This window comes from Neolamprologus brichardi, chromosome 20, assembly GCF_056152115.1.
Source record: "Neolamprologus brichardi isolate AB-2024 chromosome 20, ASM5615211v1, whole genome shotgun sequence".
In the NCBI taxonomy this organism is placed as follows: Eukaryota; Metazoa; Chordata; class Actinopteri; order Cichliformes; family Cichlidae; genus Neolamprologus; species Neolamprologus brichardi.
Genome location: NC_142123.1, coordinates 10,455,661 through 10,467,157, shown reverse-complemented (window position 1 = coordinate 10,467,157; position 11,497 = coordinate 10,455,661). Strand labels below are relative to the sequence as shown.

The following is an 11,497-nucleotide window of genomic DNA, read 5'->3' as shown; positions in this document are numbered from 1 at the left end:
AGTTCAGTATGGCAGGGCAGTGCCCATCTGAGCCTGATAAACTTTGTCCAGCTGGGATGTGGAGAATCTGCAGCGCTTGGATTGAAGAGTTGAGCTTTTGTGAGGGAGCCACAGGAAGTGGGTTAAGCCACCCTCCTCTGTACTATCCACCTCCAGATACTGTCCAAAGCTGGGCACAGTGACACAGGCAGCCCTTTATGGTTCTGGTTTGTGCTTGTCTAATCCATTAACATGCAATCAGTCCAGCTAGCTGCAGGGACATCAACTGAATACTCTAGACCTTTGGCCTCAGACAAAACTGTGTCCCTGGACTCAGAGAAGAGAGAGCCCTGCCATGCAACAGCAGTTTTTCCTGACACTTTCTCCAAAAGTGTGACCTTTTTTTCCAAGATGGAGCACTGGAGCAGGCAAATGTCCAGGCACACGTTGTGCTTGTCTTCGTCATGCAAAGAAACCAAACCGGTGAGGACAAGTGCAAACAAAACTACTGCAATCTTAAAATCTCTCGAAGGCACAGTTTCCAGAGGCGATCTGCAAGTCCTTCACTTATCACGTTTGTGTTTTTTAGAAAGGAAAAAAATGTGCTTGCTAGACTGAATTTGTATCAGGCCTCTCTGCATTGGGGGTTTATTTGTGTCCAGTTTTAAGGAAAGATCTGTTTGTTGGAACCTTTCACACTTTGCTTCAGAATAGTGTTACTCTGTCACTCTCCGGTCGACCTCACTGCTGCTTTGTTTCTCTCTCTGCTCATCAGCAACTTCTGCTGATTCCCCTTTGTTAACACCAAAGCAGAAAAACTGCAGATTAATTTTTTTCTAGTACACCCTTGGGTGAAGCCAACAACAAAATGTCCAGGCACATTTCGTGCTTGTCCTTGTCATGCAAAGAAACCGGGATGTTCATCACTGAGATTTTTTTTATATTCGAAAAGTCCAAAACCCACTTTTTTTCCACCCCAAGTTTGGAAGTCTTCCTAGTTTATCAACTGAACTTGTTGTCTGTTCTTCCTTTTTCAGCCAGACTCAAAATGCATAGTTGATTCCCAAAAATCATCACAAAACACAGACACGCGACATTTTAAATGAACTGTTGTTGTTCAGGCGTTGATTAATGAAAATAAATTCATTTTTTATTTACTTTAGAGGTTCCCATTTAAAGAGATTAAAGATGCCACTAATAGCTTGGTAAACAGTCAGTTTATTACACTGTCAATCTGAGCTGACACAAAATAGCACAGAAGAGTAAATCTGTACAGGTGTTGATTTAGTACTGATGATATTAAACTTTCCCTTTTCATACATAAAGACACTTCCAACCATGTTGCATAAAAGGTGGAAAATGGTGCAGAAAAAATCCACCAAAATGCAGGAAAGGACGTGTCAGAGATTTAAACTTGAGAGAAACCTGCTGCTTCTGGGATGAAAGTCAAACCATAAGCAGTGAGTCAAAAATAAGGTTGAGTCTAATCACAAAAATGTTCCATGAGTTGTTCCCCTACAAGACGTAGTGACACTTTAATGGCAATTTTCATTTGCACCCTCTGTGTGACCCTGTTATGACTCTGTATTTAAATAGCGTAGAGGTATTTCTATCATGTGATCATTTTTGTGGCTTTTGGGCCAAATTTTGTTTGAGTGTCTCTGACTCCGGTTGGTAAATAGTTGCTTTTTTCCCCGACACACAGTCTGACTGACAGGAAAATTGGTGGAATTTCTCGAATTAATAAATACTTCATAATGTCATGCCAGTTTCAGGGTTCTGGTATTATGCATGCTGACTCGCATGCTTGGCCCCGAGGACACATAAATGATATTTAATGATGATTCTGCCCATGTTTTTCCTTCCCGTGACAAGCCAAGATGCTCTAAAGAAGACAGATCAACAAAAGTAGAAGGTAATCAACATTTTTTCCCTGAACTTAACTTTCAACAAACTAGAAGCATTACTGCAGCCTTAAAATACTTTATCTGTTTGATTTGGTACAGTGACCAAACCCAGAAGTTATTTCATAGAAATGATTCCACTGGATCCTTTTCTAAAGTGATGTAGCTGAATGCACTCCCACATTATTTGTCTTAGATAACCCAGTAGCTGGAGCGACCAATCCATTTTTGTAGTATACATTTGTGTAAAATGTTACAACTTTCTCTCTCTCTCTCTCTCTTTTTTTTTTTTTTTTTAACATTTTCTTACCGAGTATATCGTGTGCAGCCCAACTGCTCAAGGGGGGAGATTTTCTTTTTCCCCTGGTCTGATGACCTTCCCCTGAGTTTGTTGTTCTAGTACACCCTTGGGTGAAGCTGGGAAAAGTCCTCAGCCAGCTGACTGTCATCTCTGGCCAGACCTGGCTAATCTTTTTTCCCTTAAATGGCTGGAAGCTAGACCGCTTGAACTCATGCGTCACTCATCCAACCACAAACCACTCTACTTACACACTGATTTTCTTTTTTAAGTAGCTTAACTGTGATTAACTGAGGTGAGTAAATCACTCTTTGTTATATGGCCAAGCCACATGTGATAGTTAGATTTCTTTCCCTGTGTTTGTCAGTTTGTTTGTTTCTTCCAATCATCTGTTTTGGATTGTTTTCATGGCCATGAGCACAAACAGCTTCTTGTGACCTCAGTATGCATATGATAACTATGGCTATAACCACTTTTTCCTTTAAATTGTATATGTCATTGGAGGGTTGACATTTTGCCTGATTACATCATTGTGTGTGTTTGATGATGACATAATAAATATATATACAATACTGTGCTAAAGTCTTGAGCCACCCTCATTTCTTTACATTTTGCTTCCAATGAGTCAGGCCTTCTTGGGATTTTTTAAATGGCCTTGAACAATAGTTCTCCAGGCTTTCTGAAGAACTTTGAGTTGTTGGTTATTTTTGTTGTTGTTGTTGTTGTTGTTGTTGTTTATATTGGGTGCTTTTTCACTTATTTTCAGTCCAGTCCTTGTACCTGACCATTGTCAGAGAAATGTTGTTAAGCCACTTAACACTGACCTATACATCATTCAAGCACACAAAAATGCATCTAGCTCAAGGGGTCAACCAGTGCTGTGTTCACACATAACACAGTTTAGCAAAGAACCATTTTTAAATTGTATCTTTAGGCATTTTATTACCATCTGCTTCTCACAAAAAAAAACCCCAAAACAAAACACAAAAATCTTTTTTTTCTTTCTTTAGTTGAATCTACAAACAATGAAATAACACAGTCTGACAAACATAAAATAGTGTTTTCACCCTAACATGGTGACTCCCAAAGGGCTATTAGCTAAAGAAGTTTCATATCTTGGTTTGATGTCCAGTGTCTCCTTAAATATTTGAGGAAACTGGACAAGTTGGAGGTCTGGAGAGAGGTACAGTGAGTGTCTGCAGCCATCCGTAAAACACGGTGGAGGATCTGTTGCAGTGGGGCTGCATTTCAGCCAGTGGTGCTGGAGATCTTCTTAAAACAGATGGAATTATTAAAAAAGCAGAAAAGTGCTGTCAGATTTTGATCCTCCACCACCATTGATCCGCTATCTGTATTCGGGTTAGCTATATATTTTTTAAGCATAGCAGTGATCATAAACACACTGTCAGTGGAGTAAAAGCATTGACAATGTGTTTGGGAACATCATCAGTCATGGATTGGCCTCCACGGAGCCCGGACCTCAACGCTACTGATGTACTGTGGGATCGTCAAATGAGAGCCAACATCCAAAGAAGAGCTGTGAATGTTCAAGAAGCCTGAACTATTCATGAAGATGATTTAAAGAAATAAATGGAAGACAGTTCAGGCTGCGTTGAAGAACAAAGGTGTTCACATCAAATATTGTCGTTCAAGCTGGATAGAATTTTACAAACACGTTTGTTTGTTTTTTTACGTTTTTGTGCCTTATATTCTGTGTCTTTGCTTATGTTCCAACAACAATTTTCAATTCCCATTTTCCTAACAACATATAAAGACTTTTCCAGTGCTGTATCCATCCACCCGTCCACTTATTTTCTGCCTCTTATCCGGGTTTATATCTAAGAATAAAAAAAGGAGGGCAGAACCTTTTTTACGACGCTTGTTTTCTTCGACCTTTGTACGCGGTTACACTCGTGGCGGAGGAAATGGCACCCGTCTGGTCTCGCAGGCTTTACAGTGGCCAGCCAGTCGGGTACTGTCGAAGCTGACACGTAAGCTTTCTAACTGCCTCCTGCAACACAGAGCTCAGCTTGAGGAGAAATATGGTTTTAAGTGGAGAGAGTGCAGGTGTGTGTGGGATATTGAAAACATAGCAGGTAAGAACTGCTGTCAGACATTTCCTCCCCTCCGTCTCCGTACACACAGCCATTAGCTCGGATGGCTAGCACTTAGCTTTAATCCCATAATCTCAGTCGTTAGCCTCATGTTGTTTGCCCCCTTTTGAGTGCCGTGTCCTTGTCTGGGTAGCACCTGAGCCGTTTTTCTCCCGAGGGTAGTTTCACTCAAATTTCAAATGAAGTTGGCATTGGCAGTAAGCCGGAGTTTGGCTTTTAAACGACCCACTTAAAAATAAATTCCCTGGCATTACTTTCGTGGAACTCAGTGAGACTATTTGTCACGCAATTCGTATTTATTAATTCATGGAAGTTTAACAAACAAACTCAACATGGTGTGTACATGTCTACAAACAGCCTTAAACTGTGTGAACATTTGCCAGAAGATGGAGGATGTGACGTGGTTGTGTACGTCAGTAACAAAGTCTGTGTGAAACTTTCAGAAAAAAAATGCGTAAAAGTTTTTAGTTCTTCGCCAAAACAGGATAGCATGTCACTCCTGTTTTAGTTTATCTTAACTTTTGGATTGTTTTTATGATGACTTTTAAGGCCCTCTCTAGACTTCCGTCAAAGTATAATTGAAATCATATGATACCATAAACTTGTGGTTTCAAGTCAAGACTCTGCTAGCCATCCCTGTCTTTTTAAATCTCTCTTATAGACATTTTTTAATAATTGGGCTTTCTCAGTGTTGAGTTACTTTTATGTTGTGTTGTATAATGTGATCTCTTTTGGGTGATTATTTTTCAATATGTTATATTTGCTTCTGCTTTTAATCTCCATGTGCCCAATACATGTGTCAGACTCAAACAGCTAAGAGTACTAAGTTGTGACCTCTTGAAGCTGGCATTCATTTCTTTCTTAAAACTGGGGATCTTTTGTGTGTAAGGCAAATGGTGTAAACCATTACACCAAAATTCTTGACGTGTTTCCTCAAAGTACTAAAGTTTACTACCTGGCTTTGTTTAGTGTATTGGAAATGATATGCTCATATGATGGCTGTGGTCTTGTAAACACTGTCAGCTGTCTATTTTGTAAATTTATATTCTGTGTTTTTTGTTTCTTGCAGAAATCCCAGACTCGGAACATTTGGGAACATTGCTCGTGTTGCAGACCGCCTTGAAGGACAATGGCCAAAGAGCAGAAACAAAGCAGGGCGGAAACGTTTTTACTTGCAGGGTCGAATGGTCATAATGGCCAGCAATGGGCGACTGGTATGAGTAACTCTGTGCAAAATCATCCTGCACCTGCTAACAAAATGTCAAGGATGGCTCGTGTTGCCTCGGATGTAAGGCACAAGTGTGCGGCCTACGTGCTAGCATTGAGGCCATGGAGCTTCAGCGCCTCACTTACGCCCGTGGCCCTTGGCAGCGCCTTGGCGTACAAACTGGATGGCTCCGTGGACTTGGTCGTTCTGATGGTGTGTGCTGTGGCCGTGCTCGTGGTTCACGGGGCGGGTAACCTTGTAAACACCTACTATGACTTCTCCAAAGGGATTGACCACAAGAAGAGTGATGATAGGACTCTTGTGGACGAAATCCTGGCACCACAGGATGTTGTTATGTTTGGCGCTTTGTTATATTCTCTGGGGTGCTTGTGTGCCACTCTGCTTTTCTTCCTGTCTACGCTGAGGCTGGAGCACCTAGCCCTAATTTACTTTGGGGGTCTCTCCAGCTCCTTCTTATACACCGGTGGTGAGTGAAACGTTAAATTGAGTATTAATCACTGCTTAGCTGTTTGTCAACACACATCTTAAATTTAAGCTGTCCTACGCAACATGTTGGAGGGTCACTTTTGGTTCATAGCTTTGCAGATAATTTGTACTCTGCATCTACCCTAAAATCATAGAGGTGCGATTCAACGCTGAAAAAAAATATTTCACAATCTGGTGGCAGATGTTTGAGAGACAGATGACTGAAAACTGGCAAAAAGCCCATCCCCACAGTTACCTGTTTGTTGAATTTGGGTGAACTGGCCCTTTAAGAAAGCATTTCTTTAAAAACATGACAGAGATGTGTCACATTTTTTTCATAAGGTGACGTTTATGCTTTCCAACAGAATGTAGTTCATCAGGACTTTTTTTTTTTTTTTAAGTGTGATATTATTTTGTTTTAGGAAAAAAAGTTCAGGTGATCAGGATTCATATATAACAAAACATTTCTGTCAACCATTCAGAGCTGATTTTCAGGAAAAATGTTTGTCTACCAGCACAAGATGTTGAATAACTTCTATTACCAGATATCTGCAAATGCAAAGGACACGGGTTTTGTAGGGCTGCAACAATACACAAAATTCACGGTTCAGTTCGATACTTTGGTGTCACGGTTTGATATTTTTTCGATACAAAAAAAATGTTCATGCCTTTTTAATTTGTCATTTATTAAAATTATAAATATATATTTTAACTCAAAAGTACAGTTTTTAAATTTAATGTTGCTGAAACAAAGTAATAAAAAATAAATCTATCTGATCAAGAAATCACTCATCTTTGGAAAAGAGAGTTTATTACAGAGAAATGGCTCTTTCCAAAATAAAAGCTATACTCAGCAGCATATTAAACATATCAGGTCCCCATAAGGAGAATCATGTGCTAACGGCTGTCTAAATGACTCTGGTAAAGTTTGTAGCATGCGTGCTTGTTGTTTTTGTCTGCTTCCACTTGTCTTTGCACTAGGATGATGTTGGAGTACATGTGCAGTCATATTCATTGTGTTCCCACTAGTGCTGTCAGCGTTAATTTCGTTGAAATAACGTTAACGCCACAACACGGCAAATCTCCGTTAACGAGCTACCGCGGATCGCCCCGTGCGTGGGGCTGGACAGGGTCAACACGTTAAGGAGCTAACTGCACTAAGGCAGTAGTTCCCACCCATGTAATTGAGCATTGCGTGGCACATCCGACATACTGTTTTACTTTTGTCCATGACGTGCTTATCTTCAGGGTCATACTTCACATGAAGACCAAAATAGTTCCAAAGGCCAGATCTGAATGAGGGTGGGGGAGGTTCAATTTGCCATGTTGCAACGAGCTTAGCTTCTGTCTTGCTAGCTTGCGCTGCGCTCAGTGGATCTGCACTCGACAGTGCAGCCAAGGTGGAGTAGTCGAACGCAGACCCACTGAGCTCTCAACACAGACAGCATCGTCAGAAGAAAAGTTGATAAAATAAATTTAAAATTTTGTATTGTTCATACATATGCGTACCTAACCGAAAGCACTGTATCAAACGGTTCAATATCAATACGAGTATCGTTGCACCCCTAATAGTTACTACACGCAACCTAATTAAAAACAACAACAGGTAAACACAGTGCAGTTCAAAGATAATTTTAAAATACTACTTTGTAAGAAAAATAGGTGGCAGTATTTCCTCCCACAGAGAAATGACATTTCCTTTCAACATCTGAAACATCTGAGTGTTCAATAAGAGTCAGTGGCAAAACTGTAACCCCCTCATGTGTCCTGTATCAAACGGTTCAATATCGATACGAGTATTGTTGCACCCCTAGAGTTTTGGTATGAGAAGCTTTCTGGTTTCTGTTTGTAGTCTTATGTAATTGTATGAAGGTAAACACTTCATACAAGGACTGGATTTGCTTTAATGCAGTCTGAAAACCAGATCATCTCATGACAGTGTAACTATTTATTGGCTTTTGAAAATATTTCTGCCTTGCTAAATAATGAGCGGTAGATGGAACACAAAGTATTGGCCTGAATTTACTATGATTATACCAGAGTGCTTATAAGATTGGTGAGCTTAAGCAGAATTTATGGGCCTGCAAATGTGTTGGATCTGTGTACATGTTTCCATTCGGACAGTGATGCCTACACCATAACCTTCCATGTAACATGATGTGCATCTCCCGTCGTCACGTTGCTGAAAATGGCGGATGTAAGCATTGAGTAGGCTGGAGTAGGAAGGGATTGACAGCAAAGTGCAGTTGGAGTGGGAAAAGCACCCAAGAAACCGCAATAAAAACGCAGACAGTAGCTGCAGTGGACTTTTGTAACTGTTTTTACCACTGTGTTAGTGGACAGTGCACATGTTGCCTCTGTTGGACTGCAGGCAGAATTTATGGTCCAGGAGAGGTGGCACGTTCGCTGACTGCTGGCACTTCAGGGATGTGTGTCATCTGTTGTCAGATGGAGGCGATGTACAAAGTATTTGGTACAACTGGTCTAAGGGTTACTCTAGCTTGTGGTGTTGGTCAGTGAGCCACAGCGAAAAGCGAAGTTTTCTCTGTGAAGCAGCCACTGTCTGTGCTTTTATTTCTGTATTTATTTGCAGTTCTGCTGTTCCATGTGTATTCCACTGTCACTCTCTTCACTATTCCCTTCCACTTTTCAGCCAGTCACCATATGTCCAGATGATAAATTACGCTTCAGTATGCACACTAGCTGGTGGGTTCCTAGATTGGCTGTTTGATGACATAGTCAGGCTAAGGGATCACTTTATCTATCAGTTAAATTTCTAACATTGTGTTTAAGTAGAGTCAGTTGCAGTGAGGTGGTGGAGGGGTCGGGTATTCATAGATCCACTCAGGCTGAAGTAGGCAGAGGTGTAGGGTTACATTTATTCCTGAAAGACTTTACCATTACAAATAATAAAGTAAAATGCATCATTTGAATGAACGGTGATGTGTTTTTAGGAATTTGATCACTGCTAAGGGAAAAAAAGTTGGTGTTGGGGAACATCACTGATATAAAAACAGCAGTTTACTGGCTGTGGTAGGTACTGGTGAGTGTATGATAATAGTTGGTCAGTTTTTCAAACTGGCTTGAAAGACTTTACATGGCAGTGAGGCACTAATGAAAGGCTTTAAAAAATTGTGTCATGGGAGGTGGGGATCAAATGATTCTGACCAAACTAAGACTAACCCAAACTTTTTAACAATGCAGTACCCAGACTGCTGGAATACTCTTTTAAATGTACTGCCAAACTTTTGCCTGTGAGACACGGTGGAACTCAATTTGCTGTTTTTGACTGATCCTGTTTTCTCTTCTTCTCCAGGCATTGGCCTCAAGTATGTGGCCCTGGGAGATGTAGTCATCCTCATTACCTTCGGCCCACTGGCAGTCATGTTTGCCCACGCGGTGCAGGTCGGGTACCTCTCTGTGCTCCCGTTGGTGTATGCCGTCCCGCTGGCCCTCAACACAGAAGCTATCCTCCACAGCAACAACACGAGAGACATGGACTCTGACAAGCAAGCGGGGATCGTCACCCTGGCCATCCTCATTGGACCTATGCTGTCTTACATCCTCTACAACCTCCTGCTCTTTGTCCCTTACGTGCTCTTTTGCATCCTCGCTACCCGTTACACCATCAGCATGGCACTGCCTCTGCTCACGCTGCCCATGGCCTTCTCCCTGGAGAAGCAGTTCAGGAGCCGATGCTACGCCAAGATCCCCCAGAAAACAGCCAAGCTCAACCTCCTGATGGGACTTTTCTATGTATTCGGGATCATTCTGGCTCCTTCTGGCAGCCTGCCATTACTGTGATTTAGTAGAAAATTCAAATTTTGTCCATTTAATACTGACTAGTTTACGTACTGATTTGTATTTGTATTCATACAAAACTGTCTAAAGTCTCTCGCTGGCTTTAATTTATTGTTTAATTTATGACCTGAACAGACTTAGCTCCTCCTTCGGGATGCTGAAAACATAATCAAGATGCTTTTATCGAGTATTAAGCCTGCTGTAATGTGTTGGTAAAAGTACGAAGTGTTGGTGTTGATTTGTAGGGGCGGGCAACATTTTTATCATATAAAGACTAAAAGTAAACCTACTGTTGCCATATTTCTAGACATGACATATAACATGATCCTACAAACATCAGTAAACCTGTCCTCTCATTATGGTACGTACTCTTAATTTGTTCATTGTGGTTTTCATTTTGGAGAGCCTAATAGTATTTTGTCAGTAATAAAAGTTACTCATACTGACGTGCCATGTCTTCACTTTGAATCAAAGGTAAGATTGCTTACTCATCTTTAATCCAGATCGGTTGAGACAAGTAAACATCACTAAACACTTAGAAATCCTTAGTTTTACATTGGGTGGGGGAAAAAAAACAACCTCCAAATATGAAAAAGAAAATGCATCACACATAATGACAGAGCAACTAATGCTTCATAATATGGACACTTCTCTCATGTTCTTGGAGCGATACAAAGCTGGCATGACTAGTAGCACAGTCTTATTCATACCACAGGGAAAGATCATTTACATGTCTAAGGAACTTAGAAAAGTGACTGAACTTCTTTAGGGTTTCTTTTTTTGGGCATGATGATGTTTCACCTCTCTTCCAAGGGGCTTCCTCAGTTCTAAAACCAAAAGGTGGAGACACGAAGGTATTTAAATTCTAGTGTTTTTTTATGCTTAGGTGGTCATTGACCCACTATCATCACATGAGCCAAGGTGTGAGTCATTACCACCACACACAGGTTTCAGGTGAAACCATTTGGAGACCTTGCCATACCCTATCATGTGATCTATTGAGATCACATGACACAATGTGCTTGGGAAGGGGGGCAGCCGCTCCCTCTGTTCAATGATGGACATAGCTGACCTCTTATTCCTCTTTCAAACCATCTGTGGTCTTGCTTCAAAAGTTTGCATTTGAAGCAAAGTCGAGCATTGGCATCCTCGACAGAGTAACCTTTAACCTCCTAAGACCCGAACTCTTTCATGGCATGCATTTTTAATTTCTTTTTGATATTTGGGCTGATTGGGACCAGATGAATGTAAAAACAAAGAATTACCTTATTTTTGTTTCTAAGAAAAATGAGAGCCACATATAAGGATATTCATTTAAAATTTCGATAGGACAGTAGCAGTATAATGTCCTCGTAAGTGGATATCAGGCCCTTGTAGAGCAAGATTTAGTATTTTGGTCTAAATAACCCAAAATGTGATGTCCACATATATGGACACCAGGTCCTAGGAGGTTAAGAGCAGATGTCTTATCATGTCAAAGTGGTTCTTCTTTCAACTCTGTGCCTTGGCTAACATGACAAGGCACAGAGGTCAAACATTTCCTAAAGAACAAAAGCACCATAAAGAAGACAAGTCGCCTCCTTACTATGACCAGGATGACTGAAAACCCTCACAGACATGCACATCTAGTCGTTCCTCCACGCCACTATAACTTCACTAAATTACATTTCTAACAGCAGGCACTAAATATGATTCTAATACAATAATG

General features: G+C 40.8%; 1 protein-coding gene across 1 annotated transcript; it reads left to right on the top strand.

Annotated features, from left to right (window-relative positions):
- Positions 1 to 4,095: 4,095 nt before the first annotated feature.
- ubiad1 (UbiA prenyltransferase domain containing 1) lies at positions 4,096 to 10,226 on the top strand. Its single transcript, XM_006785341.3, has 3 exons — positions 4,096 to 4,277; positions 5,365 to 5,989; positions 9,305 to 10,226. The coding sequence occupies exons 2-3, from the start codon at positions 5,425 to 5,427 to the stop codon at positions 9,790 to 9,792; spliced, it is 1,053 nt and encodes a 350-aa protein (XP_006785404.1). The 5' UTR covers positions 4,096 to 4,277; positions 5,365 to 5,424; the 3' UTR covers positions 9,793 to 10,226.
- The last annotated feature ends 1,271 nt before the right edge of the window (positions 10,227 to 11,497 follow it).